The sequence below is a fragment of the Leptodactylus fuscus genome, chromosome 4, assembly GCF_031893055.1.
Source record: "Leptodactylus fuscus isolate aLepFus1 chromosome 4, aLepFus1.hap2, whole genome shotgun sequence".
Taxonomy (NCBI): domain Eukaryota; kingdom Metazoa; phylum Chordata; class Amphibia; order Anura; family Leptodactylidae; genus Leptodactylus; species Leptodactylus fuscus.
Window position 1 is genome coordinate 202070834 of NC_134268.1, and position 22038 is coordinate 202092871.

At 44.2% G+C, this 22038-nt stretch overlaps 1 protein-coding gene across 1 annotated transcript in view; it reads left to right on the forward strand.

Moving 5' to 3' along the window:
* Positions 1–14866, forward strand: part of ODAD2 (outer dynein arm docking complex subunit 2) — a 123445-nt gene extending 108579 nt beyond the window's left edge. The window contains exon 20 of the mRNA XM_075271699.1: positions 14618–14866. Within this exon, the coding sequence (XP_075127800.1) occupies positions 14618–14731 (114 nt within the window). The 3' untranslated portion in view covers positions 14732–14866. The remainder of the gene's footprint in view (positions 1–14617) is intronic.
* The last annotated feature ends 7172 nt before the right edge of the window (positions 14867–22038 follow it).

Sequence of the window (22038 nt, forward strand, 5' to 3'; positions counted from 1 at the left end):
CCTGCAGAAATATTGGCGTTTTCGTATTGGTATAATAAGGGCAGAAAGTCTGAAAGTGGAATGAAAAGTGGTGCGGAAAAAAATGTGATGCGTTTCTGCCGCTTTTTTTTCCGCAGGGGTTTTTTGCTGCGTCTCACTACCTGGGGTCTTAGCCTTACACTGATCTGAACAGAACTGCTCCGACACCCATACCTGGGGAAGTGTTTGGGATGGATGTGCACTGCTCCATTCATTTCAGTGGGAGCATGGTATATAGCTTAAGCTCAGCAGTCAGTCCAATGCTCCCATTGAAATGAAGGAAGCTGTGTGTCCATCCCAACCACCCCTCTATTAAGTACTTCCCCTTCTCCTGATTGAGGGTCTCAGCAGTTGGACCACCACTGTTCTGCAAATTATCCCCTATCCTATGGCTAGGAGATAGCTTCTTAAGATAGAAATAACCCTTTAGTTATTATTTTAGACCATACAGAGAATATAGGTAATATACTGTACACTCTTGTTCTGTCTTATGGAATGACTATGGAGAAATGATAGAGAGTCATCTGGAGAAGCCAGTGTGGTGGCATTACTAGTACTGTACCATGGCCTGGGTCACGCTGGTGCATCTGGCGAAGCCAGGGCGGTGGCATTACTAGTACTGTACCATGGCCGCCCGGTCACGCTGGTGCATCTGGAGAAGCCAGTGCGGTGGCATTACTAGTACTGTACCATAGCCGCCTGGTCACGCTGGTGCATCTGGAGAAGCCAGTGCGGTGGCATTACTAGTACTGTACCATGGCCTGGGTCACGCTGGTGCAATATACTCAAGACAAATTACCTTCGTCCAGAGGCTCTGTGCAAGTCTTGCTGTCTCTTGGCATTTAATGCTGAGTGCACTATATACTAATGATAGATAATAATCATGCTGAGGTCAGGACTCCTTTAATGACCGATATATGATGTTCCCCTTAAACGTAGCCTCCATATTCCTGTCATGGATCCTATTGATGATGCCGTGATAAATGAGTCTCTATCTATAACCCCCTTATTCTTCTCATCAAAGACCCCTTCATACATGAGATTTAGTGCTTCCTTATTCCCCTGCTTATTATGTTCCTGTGCCTTTAATGTAACTATTTGTTTTTATTGGAAGTAATGGAAATAGGACAGCTAAATTACTTACCATAAAAGCTCCATTCACTAGTGAGGGCCCCGATGTAGAAGAGACCATTGACCAGATGCTGAAGAAGCAGCAGGAAACCCATCCACCTCACCAGGAATCAGAAAGAATTTGTGTCTTGTCTTCCAGGAATTACACCCAATTATTAAGTAGCCACAATTTATTTTCTTATTATTGCTAGAACTGATGACGTCCAGGCAATACGGTGGCAGAGGCGGCGTACATTAAGGTGATGCCTGTCACTTGATATTAATTAGTTAGTCTTTACCCCGCCAAAAACAAGCTCCCTGGTTAATCCATCATCCTCAGAAAAACACCGTCATCCAACTTTTGCAGTCTACGACTGCATCAATCATATCACTGTGAAAAAGACTTCTCAAAGACGGGAGAACGCATTAAACTCCATCACTTTTTGCAGACTTTATTTATTTTAGGAAAGGGGCAGCTGCATGGTGAAAACCCTTAAACATAATTTAAACTGTGTATAAAGGGAAGTCAGGTGCTAAGATTCTCTGGAAAGCTGACGGAAATGGCAAACCGATGCTTCTAAGTACATGGGAGGAGGTTCACTGAGCTAAACGTGCATGAGTTCTAGTTTGAAGGGGATCTTTAACCACAGGTAACTCCAACTTTTTGCCTCCTTGAATAGGCTCCACTGATTCTGGCACAGTTGGAATTTTTTCTCTAGCCCCCACCATTCCTGAGCAATCAGTGCTGCTAGGTTCTGCACCTGTTTAGCTAATTAGGTTCGCTAAAGGCCGGTGGGCGGTCCCAGACTACCTTCTCCAGGACAGTAGGTGGCCTAGCATATTGGGTGCTCAGATTAACAGCCCAGGAATGGCGGGGGCTAAAGAAACAATGGAATGGTAAAGAGTTGGTGGAGGTGGGGAAAGGTCCTCTTTATTATTCACCAAAAATGGTTATATAGGCTTTGCACCAATTTATTTATTATGTGTTTTAGTCACTTTTAGTGTTTTGCTTGATAAGAGGCCAGAGGCATAACCTGATTCCCAATGCAATGTGGAATGGGACCCCCATTTAGAATAGTATATTTTATGTGGTAGAGCGACCTTTGGGGTCCTCTTAGGGTCCAAGGCCTAGTAGTGTCTGCTACCGCTGATCCCCCTATAACTACACCCCTGTAAGGGTGCATGGTTTAACTAGAAAATGGGCATAGCTTTTTTGGCATGAGCTATAGTAAATCTGGGTAGGCCCCAGCCTACCCAGATTCCTGCCCTGTTCCATCCTCTTTTTTGAAAAGTCACAATTTTTGCAACAAAATCGTCAACCAAGGCATGATAAATTGGCCTTAATGTGCTCCATAATCGACCCAGAATTTTGGTGCAAAATAAGGTAACCAATAGGCGGTGAAAACTTAGACTAAACAGCCTAACGATGTGCCAAATTCATCTTCCAACATCAGCCACTATGATACATTTACCAGATCATCTTTAGACTCTGTTCAGATCTTGTACTTGTCTAAGGTGAAGGTACATTATATGATGGAAGGCGTGCCAACGTATACCTCTAATAAAGTCTATTGTGTAGGCATACAGTGGGATAAATTGCTCACTGAGCCTCCTTTCCCGATTCTAGCAATGGCGTCCCACCATCTGCATCTGCATCTTAACACCAACCCGGAATACTGGTTCCCTTAGTGGTGGACGTCCATAGGGCTCCCCTAATAACAGCAGAAGAAAGTGGGGAGAGAAGCTGTCCATTTACCTCCTCCTACTTCACCACTGATAGCTAATGTCACCAACCCCAATGGTAATTCCGTACTTTTTTTTTTTTTTAACAATATACTGATATATATTTGATTGGCTCACGGAATTTCCTTATCACACGTGGTCAGTCAGTCCAGATGACCCGGTAACCCAGACGGGTGCAACCCCGACCTACAAGTCAACCTCATAAATTGCAATCCCACATCTCATATGGACATAGCAAGTCCTTCCAAGATTTGAGGAGAATCAAGGGTGTTCTTGCTTTATCTCAACGAGCAGAAGGAGTGCAGTCTCCCTTCCGGGTACCTTCCACAATTGCCACATTTGACAAAATATACTCATTTGGCCTTGGGGCTTGAAGCCTATGCACACGTTTAACGCATATATCAGTTGCTTTTCTGACGTCCGTGCTAAACATAGACGTGAATTTAACCTTAGACTTTCTATTCAGTGGTTCAGTAGGTGATACCTTTTTTAATGGTAATGATGACAGAATATAACGTTTCCAAGCTCTCACCTTCAGAAATATATCTAAAAACACTTTCTAAAGACTGCATATTTATGTACAACAGGACACATAGGGATAGGATTTCAGGAGGGAGGGGGGAAGAGGCTTATTACTATATACATATAAATATAAACAGTTCCCAGGTTCTTTATCTTTATGGCTGTCTTAGTTCAGTGATTTGTATAGAATGACATGAACCCATGTGATGCATTCATTCCTTTATCTAGAGTCTTAAATAGGGTTATGCATATACTCATAAATCCGTCTCTGTTTCCTTGATTTAAAATTTCCTCTCAAAATCAAAATTTTCATGTCATTGGTGATATTATGATCTTCATTGCAGAAATGTTTTGGCACGGGAAGGTCCATTCTTTGTTGTTTAATTTTATGGCGATGTGAATGAATTCTCATTGTGAGCTTCTGGCCTGTCTCTCCAACATACAGATTTTCGGTGAAACATTATTAAATACACTACATTAGATGTGTTACAGGTGAACGTACCTGGGATTTTATATTCTCTGTTAGAGTTTGGTATCTCTATCCTGTCGGTGGTCAGTATGTGAGGGCAGGTTTTGCAAACATTTTCCTTAGTCAGTGGTTAGCACTGTTGTGTTGCAGCAGTGGACTCCTGGGTTCTGCATGGAGTTTGTATGTCCTCCCCGTGTTTCCGTTGGTATTTTTCCTCACGTCTGATAGATAACTGGCCCCCATACAAGCAACCAACCCTTGTACGAAAGTGTTAGGTATGAGCGCCTGTATGGCAGCCACTAACTTCCCTACTCCGCAATGCTCTCTACGCTTAGAGTCTCCGTGAGAAAATCTCATTACAAGTTTTTGCCATTGTCATAAATTTTGGGATTATGAAATCTGCCTTAATGCTGTTGTAATCCTGTTGAGATTGAGGGTCCCTACCTACGGCAGGATAATACATAAACCTACCAAGTGGAAAACCTTTCCAAGTCTTCGTTCTCTCCTTTTGAGGTCAGAGAGTTTGGAATCCCTACGACTGGATTAATTTTTTGAAAAAACTGAAGTAACGCTATCAAATGACTTGCCTTTTGGAATACACTACAAGTGCTGCATTATAGTCTGTCTGATCCCATCTAGAGGGGAAAACTTCGGCAAAGGAGCCTGGCTTATCTTCACCTAACTGTGCGCTTGTAGAAAGACCTCGAATTGAGTAGCGTTTGGATACCCTACCGAGCAGTTGGCATCCAAGCTTCTCTTGGCAAACCTCAAGGATGTTTTTAGCCTTACAAACAGGAGCTTGTACCTTAGCTTGTTTTCTCGAATCGCCTGCCCCCTTGTAACCTCCGTCCCAGATTACTAAGCGGGCTATTATTTATTACCATGGATCGTTTCGATAGCTGAAAGATCTTTTCGAAAAATAAAAAAGTATAAACAATCCTAAATATATGCAGCTCAATTTAATGGAAAAGATTGCTACTGACTAGGTCTGCCAGTTCCTCGGCGAGCCAGAAAAGAGGAATCTGGCACTGTCCTCAGTTCGCAACTTCATCTTTCATCTGTATTTCTCTTCTGTATTTATCTTGCTTCAAGAAAATTCAGAGAATGTCTTTTCCTTCCGACTTGGCTCTGGCCATAAACCACAGAAATACTCGGAGCAACGTCTTGCAATTGTTCGGCTTTGTGTACAGTACATGTCCCGGGCTCTGCGAAATAACAAATGTATATTTAATTTGACAGCTATAAAATAAAAGATAAAGCGCTGCCTAAGACGTCTTCTTGTATACCATAAAATCACGGTAAACCTCCGATTTTACGTTCCTTTTCTTTTTTTGGTCGGGTTAAATTGACATACTTTGGGTGACCTCACTCTCGGGCTCGGAGCCAGCTGATTTTTAGTTTTTCTAATGTTAATAAAAACATTATCATAGCCTTTAGCATTGCAGTATCTCAATATCTGGCGAAATACGGGAGCCAGAAGTGGATTTTGACAGGGGGAAGCTAATTCTGCTTTTATTGAAAATGTTCCCTTTTTATGTATATGACATGTAAATGACTATACGGGGTATGAGCAATATAGAAGGATTGCCTTTGTATGTCACAGACTAGATTTCCTGGATAGAGGTCAGATACTATTGCCGGCACTTATATGTGAAATACAGGGCATGTGGAACTTGGAGATGGAGTGTAGCATAATCCTCATCCTTAGTGGTGGATCCACCCTCTTTCTTTGCACATGGTGTTCTTGTCTCCAGGATCTTGAGTAGAGTTTGTGACTAGTAGGCTTAAAGGGATCCTATAATTAAAACGTCATTTTTTTCTCGATAACACGTAGGAATAGCCTTAAGAAAGGCTATTCTTCTCCTATCTTTAGAGTCTTCCAGGCGCCGTTGTTCAGTAGATATCCTTATTTTCTTCGGTATGCAAATGAGTTCTCTCGTAGCACTGGGGGCGGGCCCCAGCACTCAAACAGCACTGGGGGCATCCCCAATGCTTCAAGAGAAATCTCTAGCGACACCTCCATCTTCTTCTGGAATGGCCTCTGCCCGCGTCTTCTTCCGGCGTTGGCTTCAAACTTCTCAGACTGCGCATGCCCGCCTGGTGTAAACGGCCATTTTCCTGTGGCTGCTTACACATTAAGCTGGGGTAACAAGAAAATGGCCGTGCGCATGTGCAGTGCCCGAGGTCCGATGGCAGAGCCGACTGTTCATGCATAAAAGTTTGACCCCAGCGCCAGAAGACACATGGAGAGGCCGTTCCAGAAGAAGATAGAGGCGTCGCTGGAGATTTCTCTCCCAGCATTGGGACGCCCCCAGTGCTGCGAGAGAACTCATTTGCATACCAAAGAAAACCGAGATTTCTACCAAACGGCGGTGCGGAGAAGACATCTTAAGGTAGGAGAAGAATAGCCTTTCTTAAGGGTATTCCTACGAATTAGTCACAAAAAAAAAATAAAATTCTAATGATAGGATCCCTTTAAGACATCTTCAGTTCACACCGCATTTTTACTGTTCAGATAAAATATTTGCATAGTCTGTCACCAGAACCCAGCAGGTAGATAGGTTAGGGTTGCCTAAATCTTGTGAACAGTGTCTCTGTTGCCACTGTTTTTGTCAAAGGGCGTTGCCATTGCACCAGAGAATTAAGCGACAACACCCTCATTGATCATTTTCATATTATCTCAGCAACAGAGTCAGCAATTTACAATGGGGGGATATGGTTTGGTTCATGTGAATCTAGCCAGTGGCGTAACTACCATGGTAGCAGCAGTAGCAGCTGCCACAGGGCCCGGGCCATTAGGGGGCCCGGTGACAGCCGCTACCGCTGCGTTTTTTTTTCAATAGGCAGTTACGGGCCCTATTCACTTGCCGATCCTGGCTGGGCCAGGATCGGCAAGTGACACCGCGGGCCCCACAAGGGCTATCATTATACTCGGGGGTCTTTGCAGACCCCCGAGTATAATGATCGGCGGACCGGAGAGGTAAGGGAACATAAAAAACTGTTACTTACCTCTCCGCGATCCTGCCAGGCCTCCGTCCTACTGCTGTCTGACGTCTCTGACGTCACATGAACCCAGCATGCTTCCCAGGTCATGTGACGTCCGACGTCATTAACGAAGGACGCGAGAGGAGGACAGCACAGCACAGGAGCCGGGGAACAGGTAAGAAGCAACAGTGTTTTTTTAAATTTTTTTTATGTTTTTATTTCCCGGGTCTCCGATTATTATACTCTGGGGTCTGAAAAGACCCCAGAGTATAATAATTGTTTATGGGTGTCCACAGAGGAACGTAATACTGTGTACAGGGGACTCTATTGGGGTTAATACTGTGTGTGCAGGGGCCACTATTGGGGTTAATACTGTGTGCAAGGGACACTATTGGGGTTAATACTGTGTGTGCAGGGGACACTATTGGGGTTAATACTGTGTGTGCAGGGGACACTATTGGGGTTAATACTGTGTGTGCAGGGGACACTATTGGGGTTAATACTGTGTGCAGGGGCAAGTAAGGGACATAATAGAGTGCGGAGGAGGGGGTCGGTCGAGGTCTTCGGCGTCAGTTGGGATGGGGGGGGGGCCCCATGTCAAAAGTTCGCCACGGGGCCCCGCCATTCCTAGTTACGCCACTGACTCTAGCCTATCTATCTGAATGGGTTGATATGCAGGATTCTGATAAAATACTCCCTTACAAAACATAAGGGCATATAAGGAAATTCAGACATTTGGACATTATGTCCAAAATCATTCTTTTTATGCCACATCACTTCAACTCTGTCCTTAAAACTGGCAATAGAGAAACCTACCCAATCCTGGTGTTCTCAGGATCATAATCCAGCATCCACCGTACCATTCAGCATATGTACCAAGCATGTCAGGATAGATATTGTAGATGTCACTGCCTAAAATCCATGGCTATGACTACTGGCGACACATTACTCTGAGAACTAAAAGATCAGACATGTAGATTCCAGCAAATTCTACTTTTAGGTGATTTAGTATTTCAATTGTTTTCTTCATTTTCTGTTTAATAGCATTTTTTTGTATTGTGACTTCTTTATTTCCTACAGTCCATAGTGGAACTGCCCAACCCCACATACTATATTACAGGAGAATATGTTTTACATTTGAATCAACAATGCCTGGGACCTGAGATGTAGAGTGACATGAGCAGCCCTCCACAGATAACCACACCCTACACTATGACATCAGCAGCCCTCCACAGATAACCACACCCTACACTATGACATCAGCAGCTCTCCATAGATAACCACACCCCTACACTATGACATCAGCAGCCCTTCACATATAACCACTCCCCTATACTATGACATCAGCAGCTCTCCGCAGATAACCGCACCCTACACTATGACATCAGCAGCCCTCCACAGATAACCACACCCTACACTATGACATCAGCAGCCCTCCACAGATAACCACACCCTACACTATGACATCAGCAGCTCTCCATAGATAACCACACCCCTACACTATGACATCAGCAGCCCTTCACATATAACCACTCCCCTATACTATGACATCAGCAGCTCTCCGCAGATAACCGCACCCTACACTATGACATCAGCAGCCCTCCACAGATAACCACACCCTACACTGTGACATCAGCAGCCCTCCACAGATAACCACACCCTACACTATGACATCAGCAGCCCTCCACAGATAACCACACCCTACACTATGACATCAGCAGCCCTCCACAAATAACCACACCCTACTCTATGACATCAGCAGCCCTTCACAGATAACCACACCCTACACTATGACATCAGCAGCCCTCCACAGATAACCACACCCTACACTATGACATCAGCAGCCCTCCACAGATAACCACACCCTACACTATGACATCAGCAGCCCTCCACAGATAACCACACCCTACACTATGACATCAGCAGCCCTCCACAGATAACCACACCCTACACTATGACATCAGCAGCCCTCCACAGATAACCACACCCTACACTATGACATCAGCAGCCCTCCACAGATAACCACACCCTACACTATGACATCAGCAGCCCTCCACAGATAACCACACCCTACACTATGACATCAGCAGCCCTCCCCAGATAACCACACCCTACACCATGACATCAGCAGCCCTCCACAGATAACCACTCCCCTACACTATGACATTAGCAGCCCTCCCCAGATAACCACACCCTACACTATGACATCAGCAGCCCTCCCCAGATAACCACACCCTACACCATGACATCAGCAGCCCTCCACAGATAACCACTCCCCTACACTATGACATCAGCAGCCCTCCCCAGATAACCACTCCCCTATACTATGACATCAGCAGCCCTCCACAGATAACCACACCCTACACTATGACATCAGCAGCCCTCCACAGACACCCACACCCTACACTATGATATCAGCAGCCCTCCATAGATAACCACACCGTACACTATGACATCAGCAGCCCTCCCCAGATAACCACTTTTGTACAGAATAAGGCATTAGAAGAATGAACAGCCTCCTCCTCACCCTCCCCTCTCCATAGTGATTCTATGTAAACAAACAGCCTAAGTGAAGATAAGGAAGAGAAGAGCAATAATAAGTGGAGAAGGAAATAGATTTCTTTAATAAGATATATTACAAAGTTTCTTGTCTTCGCCTGTACTATTCATTTATGAAAAGTTGTTTTTTGTCATTAAGGTACACTTTAGTTTTTAGTACACTTTATCAATCCAAAGCATCCAGCCCTCAGATTAGGTGACCACCCTTACATGGGAGTAGACATCATGCATCTGCCACCTATCATTTACACCCAAGTCCTCACATGAAGATGATCTTTCTCTTTTCTGTCTCACTTCTCCAGTGACTATAAACTAGAATGTGCTCGTACCCATCCACAAGTAACGGGATGTCAGCGTCTGCCTTCAATTTATGCCTATATTCAGCAATTCAGAATCCTGAGCTGTATTTAGCCATAAGGAAACTATGCAGCTGGGATGAGTGATAACAGATTTCCTTGTGGTTATCAGCCACATTGTCAGTATGAGTAGAAGATCTGCGATATTTTATCGGAGGGGATGGATTTCAGTGGAGCACTTAACATGAAAGAATGTTTACTGCGCTGTTCAACAGACCTGTCATTGTCAGACGCGGGCCAGATATTACCTTTTTGGACAGTTTCAGAACATTCCATTAAATCCCTCAATAGAGAATGATGTGGATTACTGCTTTATCTCCTGGCTTGACTTTATGATTGCCTACTGTGCGGAGTGCCACCTGGGATCTCATCCCATAGATCCTCCTCTGTAAGACGACTCTCTGCTCTCCTGTGCCATGAAGTACATTGCAAGATGGGAAGTATCTGTTCCAGTACCCCAAGATTTTATATCATCGTCACCAGTGGCGTAACTAGGAATGGCGGGGCCCTGTGCCGAACTTTTGACATGGGCTCTTCCCCCCGACCGACGCCGAAGACCTCGACCAACCCCCTCCTACACACTGTGGACACCAATACACCTATTACCAAACCTTTTCAGACCCCAGAGTATAATAATCAGAGACCCAGGGGGAGAAAAACATAAAAAAAACCTCTGTTACTCACCTATCTCCCGGCTCCTACGCTGTCGGCCTCTGAAGTAGTCCATCTCCAATTATGTCAGACGTCACATGACCCGGGATGCAGGCCGGGGTCATGAGATGTCAGACGACTAGGCCTGAAGCCTGCCCGGATCGTGGAGAGGTAAGTAACAGTGTTTTTTATGTTTCTTACCTCTCCCGGGCCGCCGATCATTATACTCGGGGGTCCAAAAAGACCGAAAAGTATAATGATAGCAGCGGTAGCAGCTGTCACAGGGCCCCTAATGTCCCGGCCCTGTGGCAGCTGCCTCTGCTGCTATGGTGGTAGTTACGCCACTGCTCGTCACCTACAATACGCCCAATATTTATAGATCTAAATATCCCCAAACCAGAAGGCGCAGGAGGATTTCTCTATAAGCATTGTAGAAACCCACTCCCCTATTATAGGAACATGATCTTTCTCTCACTGTTTGTCGGTCTGCAGCATCTTGTAGAAATCCTGCAGAAAACAAGGAGTTAATATCTTGCCGATCTGCCCCATCTTTGATTGGTTGTGGCTTGTTCAAGAGGGCTTGGCTTAAAGGGGTTGTGTCACTAAATCCACTGGATAAGGGGTATCAGATCAATGGGAGTTCAGCCATTGGGACCACTGGCGATCCGGAGTATAAGGGACTAAAAGTTCCCCTGAAGCCTCTCTGTGAATGAGCAGTACTTTGCATGACCAGTGCTCCGTTTCATTCTATGGGACTGCCTTAGATTGCAGTGCTGGCAGCCCCATAGAAGAGAGTGGAGGGCCAACCATGCAGGAGTATTGGCACTTCATCTACAGACTGGATTCCTGGGGAGTTTAGTCCCCCATTCTCCTGATCACTTGGGGTCCCAATGGTCCTCCACCGATCTGACACTTATCCCCTCTTCTATGGTACAGTCCCTTTAAAGAGTTTATCCAGTATTGGAAAACATGGCTGATTTCTTCTTTTCCGGAAGTGACGTCACATTCGTTGGTGACATACTTTCAACAGATTCAAAAGTCCTGCACACCACGTTATTATGTCTGCTAAAATAATGCACGATAGACCAATCTCCATTGAAATCAATGGGATTTTTAAAGGATCCGTTAGTGTCCATTGTTAACATTTTCTGATGGAAGCCAACAACAGTAGTGTGGATGCCCCCTTATTTATGTATATTCAGGAGGAATAACAGAGGAACAACACAATGCAGAGCTATAAAAGGGTATTGCTATATTATGGGGAGTACAAATAAGGCTAGGTTCACATCTGTTGGAGATTCAACTGCAGGAAATCAGGACTTTTCTCTCTGTTGGTTTCAGTATAAAAACCCAATGGACATTTTTCAGACCCCATTATAGTCTATGGGGACTGCAGATGTCCATGTATAATCTCTGATTTAGCGCTTCAGCTATCTGTCTGCCGGGGGACCTGAACGATGGAGCACCCGGTGCAAATGTGAACCAAACTTACAGCATATGTCAGTATATGGGTCCACAGAAGAACCTATGCACTGGTATGTCAAACTTTCGAGTTACAAAAAATCTGGACACTATATAAATCTATCTATAAATATGTATCCATCAAGCTATCATATTCACAGCCTTGCAAATCTGTCAGCAGAACCTAGATAATTATTCTGTGCAGAGGAAATACAGGAGGTTTTACTACCAATGGGCTACATGGAAATACCAATATCACTGGCAAAGTGATCATGACAATGTGGGGCCACACGGTGGCTCAGTGGTTAGCACTGCAGCCTTGCAGCACTGGAGTCCTGGTGTTCAAATCCCACCAAGGGCAAAAAAACCATCTGCAAAGAGTTTGTATGTTCTCCCCGTGCTTGCATGGATTTCCATCCCATATTCCAAAAAAAAGACTTACTGATAGGGAAAAATGTACATTGTGAGCTCTATGTGGGGCTCACAATCTACATAAAAAAAAAAGTGATCATGACAATGTATATACCGTGTATACTCGAGTATAAGCCAAATTTTTCAGCACAGTTTTTTGTACTGAAAAAGCCCCCCTCGGCTTATACTCGAGTCAGCAAAAAAAAATTATTATTTTATTTTTTTTTAGGAGGGGGGGTCTATGACCAGCCGCAATATCAATGTATAGAATCTCCCATGAAATAGTGGGGAAAAAAAGAAACTTTAAAAAAAAATAAAAAAATTTAAAGTTGTAAATCCCTCCTTTCCCTAGAATACATATAAAAGTAGCAAATGACTGTGACACACATACACATTAGGTCTCCCTGTGTCTGACAGTGCCCGGTCTACTGAATATAGGGGATCTGCAGTGCTCCTGTTCCGTCGGGAAGGGGTTAATAGGAGCACTGCAGATCCCCTATATACAGCCAGACTGAATTCCAAGTGTGTGTGTGTGTGGGGGGGGAACAGTCCTCAAGCTCAGGGAAGGGGCAGACAGACAACCAACCCCCCCCTCCCCTTCCCCAGCACCTACTGCACCCAAAAACTCCGACCATTTTAAATTTTGAAATTCTCCAGTAGCCGCTGCATTCCCCCCCCCCTCGGCTTATACTCGAGTCAATAAGTTTTCCCAGTTTTTTGTGATAAAATTAGGGGTCTCTGCTTATATTCGGGTCGGCTTATACTCGAGTATATACGGTACATTAGTAAATTCTATCTGTCCGTCTATCTATCTCCTATCTATCTATCTATCTATCTATCTATCTTTCTATCTATCTCCTATCTATCTATCTATCTATCTATCTATCTATCTCCTATCTATCTTTCTATCTATCTATCTCCTATCTATCTTTCTATCTATCTATCTCCTATCTATCTACCTATCTATCTATCTATCTATCAATCATCTATCTATCTATCTATCTATCTATCTATCTATCTATCCCTCTATCTATCTATCTATCTATCTATCTATCTATCTATCTATCTATCTATCTATCTATCTATCTATCTATCTATCTATCCATCCATCCATCCATCCATCCATCCATCTACATACGGTATATCATATACTCCATGGCAATGGATAGGATTCTCTACATGATTCTTCTCTGACTCTTTACATCATTATATACAGAGATGAAGTATGTAAGTAGTAATTCTGCCCCATATACTTAATCCCATTAGACCGCTTTGGCTTTGGGTTACGTTCTAGTTGCATTTTTACAATCTCTGTGCTCAGTAATTTTGTGGTAGAAAAGCATGCCTAGTGCATATTTACATGATAACATAGGCGGTGAGCTAAAACAGACCATTACAGCGTTCAGTACTTATGGCTGGCTTCTGTTCATAAAGGAACTACTGTGGTACTGCATATGGTGAAGTCCTATACATACCGTAATTCATCTTTTTCATGGCCCTAATAGATATACAAGTAGTTATCTTAGCTCCACTAAATGATGCTAGCATTAGTGTATATATCGTGAGTTGGGTATGGCAATACCAGTTTCGATGTGTCTGGGTCTCCTCTCTGACTCGCAGGCTATACCGCTCAGCCATGGGGCAGATCCCCGCAGTTGCGGGATTTTATTTCTAGCTGTCCTTAAACTTATGATAGCTGCTGGCCAAACCCTTCTCTAGGCTGACAGATATTATTCCTGACTCCACCATGAACATGCATGCTCAGCCTGGTCTCTTTGCTATATTTACTATTGCGGCCAGTTGGGAAGCCCCACATGTATAAGGGCTAGTTCACATGCGGCACGGGACCGCGTATTTTGGTCCAGATTTTGATGCGGCTTCCAACAGTCACGGCTTCCCGCTCCGGAGTAGGCCCAAATGAATAGGCCTAGTCCGGAGGGTGCTGCCGCGAGGTGGACGCCGGGGATGACTCAGCCGCTGAATCCATCTGAAGAAAGGGCAGCTCGCTTCTTTTTTCCGTGAGCTGGAACATACCGCTCACGGAAAAAAGGAAGCTAGCGGTCTACATAGACCTCTATTCTGAGGTGGATTCCGCGTCAGAATCCGCCCCCTCTTGCTCCGTGTGAACGAGCCCTAAGATTGTAGGCCAAGCATACCGTAGTTTGGTAGTGGGTCTGTATATGCATGTTGGGCACCAAACATGGACGTCACTTTCAATATATTTACATCAGAAGAAGCAATGACATGACATATGTAGCTCAGGCACTGTAGAGCATACGTGTGGTATGTCATACCTGTTATACTCATGACCGCTTTATTTTCCCTTTTTTAGCTTCTCATAGACCTGGTCGGTTCTGCTGATGCCGTTCTCCAAGAAGCCGCTGCCGGGTGTATCGCCAACATACGTCGACTTGCTCTGGCCAATGAGAAAGCAAGATATGGCTAACCTATAAAGAATACTTAGAGATTTCCTCTACTGGATTACACTTGAGTCATTGCAAGGGCCCAACCATCAATCGTGATATCACTGCAGCCTCTTCTTTAGTAATGTCCCTCACTAATGTTCCTTCTTACCCACCATGGCGGCCTGGTCTGGGTATAGACAAATCCACTTTGTAATAGATTTGGTTACAAGTCAAACCTTTAATGTTGACTATGCAAAACGTGCAGATATTATTCTGACATCAGCAGTAAACGTCCTGAAACACTGGAAGCCTTACATGTCCTTGTGTCAAAATGTGTTGACTGCTTCACAGCGTGTTCCAAACCTGGATCCTATAAACCTGTCATTGAGCTCTGTCTCATATTTTGAGATCTGCAAAAAAAAGTAAAGTAACTATAGATCAGAATTGACGTCTGGCGGCATTGAGAAAATAAAGAAGTGACCAGCTGGAATGTCCACATCATTCCACTATCATGCCGTCATGTCTTACAGGGTTACCGGCTACATAACATCTAATTATAGTAAATCTGCTAATATAAGCTAATATATACTTCTACTGCTCCATTACACTCTACAAATACGCAGCCGGACAGATCCTTATTATGTGTCCTCTACAGATATAACCAGATGTACAGATGACTGTATACATTGCATTCAACCATGTCAATTATTTTCCTTACAAATCTGACTTGTATACCGGGCTGACGAGATGCAATAACATCGAAATGGCCATCCTCGGTTGAGAGACTGTACCTGGTAATAATCCCAGCATCATTGCAAAACAAAGGCCTCTTGGAAGGTCGAGCATGATGTTATAGGGAGCAGCCATTATTGGGCTATATCACTGAGATTCTGTCTTCCTAGTTACATCAGGGAAGACAGGCTTGCACATTCCAGTGAGCGCCCTCTATTGGTTTGCAACACTGAGGCAGCAGCTGACTTCCTAATTACATCATGGAAGACAGATTTGCATATTCTTCCCATTGTATACTCATGGTATTCGTAGACCATTAGAAACGTTACCGAACATCTTCAGCACTAGTCGGGGCAATGACACTTGGGTCACTCTATTTTAACAATGTATCAGTCCACAGACTAATGAAGATTCAAGATCCACAAAACTAAATTCATAAGCCTTACTTTTAGTGTATGATATACACCTGCAAAGCATATCCCCCCCCCTCACTGTTTAAGAATGCAATAGTCTGATCTATATGGAGACCCCAAGTTCTACCAAGGAGTCTTAATCTTCCTATTGCACTGTACTCAATGAGGTAGAGCTTGTCTCCAAGACAGAAGGATACACTTCATCTCAGCTTCAACAAAATGGTGCCCACTATAAAATAGAGGCATTAAAGGGGCATTTCCAGATGGCAAATTGATGACCTATTGTTAGTTGAAGTCTGGCGGGAGTCCTGACGCATAGGACCCCCATGTGTCAGCAGTGTGAAGCAGTAATATCTTTCCAAGAGCATCACTTCTGCTTCACAGGCCATATGATGCCACCTTCATTGGTCACATGGCATGTGTGCAGGTCAGTTCCGGAAGTGCCCGCATCCCCAAAGAAGTTAAGGAAGACAGTCACAAAACTGATGATCACAACAGATTCACAAGGAGGGTTTAGGGACTTTCAGTGCCCCTGATCAGTAGGGGACACAGCTATCAGACCCCCAGTGATCGAACACTTATTCCCTGTCCTGTAGGGGAATAAGTGCCCATAACTGCTGACTAGCTGAAGTGTTATACCCAATACTTTGCTTTATCTATACTGCTCTTCAGATACAACTACTATATACTCGAGTATAAGCCGAATTTTTAAGCACAGTTTTTGTGCTGAAAAAGCCCCCCTCAGCTTATACTCGAGTCAAGGAAAAAAAAAAAAAAAAATTGACCAGCCGCAATAGTAATGTATAGAATTTCCCATAAAATAGTGAAAAAAAAGAAGCTTTAAAAAATGTAATAAAAAAATCAAATAAATAAAAGTTGTAAATCCTTCCTTTCCCTAGAATACATATAAAAGTAGAAAATGACTGTGACACACACATTAGGTATCCCTGTGTCTGACCGTGCCCGGTCTACTGAATATAGGGGATCTGCAGGGCTCCTGTTCCGTCAGGAAGGGGTTAATAGGAGCACTGCAGATCCCCTATAGTCAGCCAGGCTGAATTCCAAGTGGGGGAAAAAACCTCAGTCCTCAAGCTCAGGGAAGGGGCAGACAGACAACCAAAACACCCCCTCCCCTTCCCCAGCAACTACTGCACCCAAAAACTCCGACCATTTTAATTTTTTAAATTTTCCAGTAGCTGCTGCATTTCAGAACGGTGTTCGCAATTTAAGAGTCTGAAAGATTTATAACTAGGGAATAGCCTTTGAGTATGAAATGATGACATCAGCGGGGTGGGAGGCAGGTCATCATGACATCACTTTATATCCAGTACCTCAATGAAGGATAAGGAGGTGTCATTCGAAGCTTCTGGGTTATAAGGCAGAGTATGTATTGGGGCCCTCTCTTACCATCTGCTATCTATAATACTGGTGTCTTGTTAGGTTGTAGAGAAGTCTTTGGGCCTTGGAGCTCTATTCTTTATCCTTTTTGTCATTTCTTGATATCTCTTGACAAATACAGAGGAATATTTAGTGGTGGTGCAATAAACCAAGACTGGGACACGCCTGAGTGTTAGGATGTGTTCATGATGTCCAATTTCCTGATTTCGGGCCCCAATAAAAAGTCTATAACAAGGCATGTAACGTTTATCATACAGGCTAGATACAATCTTGTTATCAGACGATGTTTAAGGTCCCTTTAGGTACCACAACCTGAGTGCAAATCTAACCCCTGCACCCCAATAGCTATACTTGGAGATCAGAGACCACTACCATAGTGATATCATGTCATTTCAATGGGTAGAGGTAACGTTTTTGCTGGTAATATACTGGATATTGTATTTATTTATTTATTTATTTTTATTTTTGTCAAAATTCTGACCCCCACCAGGAAAAAAAAAAGACAAAGGGGAAAACCATCCCGATTATTTAGCTTTCTATAGACAATCCTAATGAAACTTATTAATCTAAGGATCCCTTAGTTTTTACACACATCCCATGGATCCAAGGATCCCATGGTTTCTACAAGCCTCGCCCAAGCCCTTGGCAATATAGTTCGAATTCACAGGTAAAAAAAAAAAAAATTAACTAGAGATTTTATTCGTCTGCAATTGGCGACTTGTTCACAGATAGTCTCTATACATACGACTGTGTGCTTTGTCACTGTGCTAGCCGGGTTCTTTTTGGGCTGCTGTCTCCATGGCCCCATACACGTCAGTGTATTATCACAAATACATGTAAGAAGCAGTGCGCCCGGGGTAATACTCAGGACTGGTCCTATACCTACCCCGGGATAACTAAATGAAGTGAGTGGGTCTGTGAAAATATAATAATAATACATTTTATTTATATAGCGCCAACATATTCCGCAGCGCTGTACAATTTATAGGGTTCAGATACAGACATACATAACAAAGAACGTCATTTCACACAATGGGACTGAGGGCCCTGCTCAAAAGAGCTTACAATCTATGAGGTAGAGGGGGTGACACAAGAGGTAGCAGGGGCGGCATTGCTTATACAGTGTTCAGACAATTTTGTGCATTAGGAATTGTGATAGGCTTGTCTGAAAAGATGCGTCTTTAGTTTGCGTTTGAAACTGTAGAAGTTGGGAGTTAATCTGATTGTCCGGGGTAGAGCATTCCAGAGAAGTGGTGCAGCTCGGGAGAAGTCTTGTATACGAGCGTGGGAGGTTCTGATAATAGAGGATGTAAGTGTTAGATCATTGAGTGAGCGGAGAGCACGGGTTGGGCGGTAGACAGAGATGAGGGAAGAAATGTATGGAGGTGCGGCATTATGGAGAGCCTTGTGGATGAGAGTAATAACTTTATATTTTATTCTATAATGAATAGGCAGCCAATGTAGCGACTGGCACAGACCGGAGGCCTCGCTGTAGCGTCTAGCCTGATAGATGAGCCTGGCCGCTGCATTCAGAATAGATTGTAGAGGAGAGAGTTTAGTGAGGGGAAGACCGATTAGTAAGGAGTTACAGTAGTCAAGGCGAGAATGAATCAGAGAGACAATAAGTGTCTTTAGTGTATCTCTGGTAAGGAAAGGGCGTATTCTGGAGATGTTTTTGAGGTGGAGGTGACATGAACGTGCGAGTGATTCAATATGAGGGGTGAACATAGGCAACACATGGATATCATCCATTTGTCATATGTGCCATGTTACCATGGACCAGGCACACGCACACGTGTGAAACTTATCATTCTGGGTGACAACACCATAACTTGGTGACTGCTGATTATTCGTTCCTAGTCTTGACACACAGTAGGGTTGAGCCCATTTGACTTGCAATTAAAGCCCCAAGCCCCAGAAACTATACATACCTTCAGTTGGCAATTTGACAATTGTAAACAAAAGACAAATGCCAATATTGACCTTTATGGCCATGGCTAGAACCCAGAATATCACCCCAGCTTTGCAGATAGATAGGTTAGTATCCCCAGACACCAGCATATCACCCCATCAGATAGATAGGTTAGTGTAACCAGAACCAGTATATCATCCCAGCCCCATAGATAGGTTAGGGTCACTAGAACCAGTATATCACCCCAGCCCTGCAGATAGATAGGTTAGAGTAACCAGAACTCAGCATATCTCCCCAGCCCCGCAGATAGATAGGTTATTGTCACCAGAACCAGCATATCAACCCAGCCCTGCAGATAGATAGGTTAGTGTCACCAGAACCAGCATATCACCCCAGCCCTGCAGATAGATAGATTACTGTCACCAGAACCAGCATATCACCCCAGCACTGCAGATAGATAGGTTAGTGTCACCAGACCCAGCATATCACCTCAGCCCTGCAGATAGATAGGTTACTGTCACCAGAACCAGCATATCACCCCAGCACTGCAGATAGATAGGTTAGTGTCACCAGACCCAGCATATCACCCCAGCCCTGCAGATAGATAGGTTATTGTCACCAGAACCAGCATATCACCCCAGCCCTGCAGATAGATAGGTTAACGTCACCAGGACCAGTATATCACCCTAGCCCTGCAGATAGATAGGTTAACGTCACCAGGACCAGTATATCACCCCAGTCCTGCAGATAGATAGGTTAGTGTCACCAGAACCAGCATATCACCCCAGCCCTGCAGATAGATAGGTTAGTGTCACTAGAACCAGCATATCACCCCAGCCCTGCAGATAGATAGGTTAGGGTCACCAGACCCAGCATATCACCCCAGCCCTGCAGATAGATAGGTTAGGGTCACCTGAATCAAATGGGGCTCTCCCCTTGGGAATCTGCCTCTGTTGCAGAGATATCACCATTTTTATCAATATGCAAATGAACTCTTTGGAGCAATGACGATTTTGCCATTGCTCCACAGAGGTAAATGCAACATCTTGGCACCAGAGGCACTGAGGGGACCCAAACCTACACCCTATTGTCACATGGAATGGGAACACCAACTTATACAGAAGAAAAACAGTGGACGAGCACCCTACAGAGTTATAAGAATCCACTATAAGACGTTTCATAATTGTTTTTCTATGGAGAATACAAGTATTTCTTAGAACACATACATCAGTATACATCCGGAGAGGTGACAGGTCCATTGTGATGTCTCCATTGTACGGCCAACGTTAAAGTCCATGTTGAGGTCCAGTGGTTTAGAAACTCTCCCCCCCCACACTAAAACTTTGCAGGTCCATAAAACTGTAACATTTTCAGAGCTCCCTAAAATTAATTATGACATCAAGTTCTCGATTTAACAGTGAATAAAGACAATTTCCATATCACGTAAAAAGTAATCCAAGTAAAATACCCAAACGCAGGACTATAATAAATGATATACAAAAATGCTTACTCTTTGAAAACCAGAATTCCCTCAGAATACGTCCACTGGAGTCCCACACATTTTTATTTTCCTAAAGTCTATGTTTTATTACCATTCCTGAAAAGAGCAGGTTTATGAGATCATTACACAAACCGAGCCGTTCCAACCACAAAAAAGTGCTGATTTACTTTTACATAAGTTCTACCACATGCTAAACAGAGCGAACGGAATAATTATACCAATATATTTCATGTACAGTTCTCCACATGAGATCAGTGATGTGAAATGGAGCAGTATACAAGAGGAATAAGAATACCATGTACTCATACACGACCGCCCGTGGTCATCAATAGCTCACGCACATTGGCTGGCTGGAGTTTTCATTTTCGAGCCCTTTATAAGGCAATTTTCGATCTTTAGTTTGATTGAAACCTGTTAGGAATCTGCTGTAGGGCAAACCCTTGTCCATATGGGTAACTGGGGCGTAATAACTTTATAGAAAGGGGGCTTTCGCCCTGGCATAACAAGCCACTCATGTATAGCAGCTGTGCCCAGGCATGCATGGTGCCGTAGCGTCTATCTGAACGGGGTTGAGTCTAAAGATGAGCGAACCTTTCAGAACGTGCCTCAGTTCAGGTCCGAAGCAGATGAGAAAATTGCCTTAAGAAGTTGTGTAGGACACTCAAAGGGTTCCTAAGACTCCATCTATTCCCTTTCAGACTTTCTATTGGTATGTTCACATGGCGGAATTTGCCTTCCACGTGTGAATATTACGTGCGGCTAGCCGCGACGGGATGCCGGTGCAGTGCACCGACATCTTGTCACGGCATTCTGCTCCTGATTAGGCCCAAACGAATGGCTAATATGTCGGAATAGCCTTTAGAAAGGCTATTCGTCTCGAACCTTTAGATGGGATCTCCGCCGCGCCGTTCCATAGTAATACCGGTTTTTACCGGTATGTAAATTAGTTCTCTGGCAGCGCTGGGGGTGTCCCCACCGCTGCCCAAGAACAGGATCCTGCGCCGCCTCAATCTTCTGCTGGATCCTCCCCTTCTTTCTTCGTCTTTCTTCTGACGCCTGCGCAGTTGGCTCTGCCACTGAGACACTAGTAGAGCTGACTGCTCTACGTGCGCAGTCGGACTCTACTAGTGTCAGAGCCGACAGAGGTGAAGCCGCCGAAGAAAGAAGGGGAGGATCCAGCAGAAGATAGAGGCGGCGCAGGATCCTGTTCTCGGCCAGCCGTGGGGATGCCCTCATCGCATTTTCAGCGCTGGGGCCCGCCCCCATCGCTGCCAAAGAACTAATTTCATACCGGTAAAAACCGGTATTACTAAGGAACGGCGCGGCGGAGAGCCCATCTAAAGGTAGGAGACGAATAGCCTTTCTAAAGGCTATTCCGACGTCTTATCCACA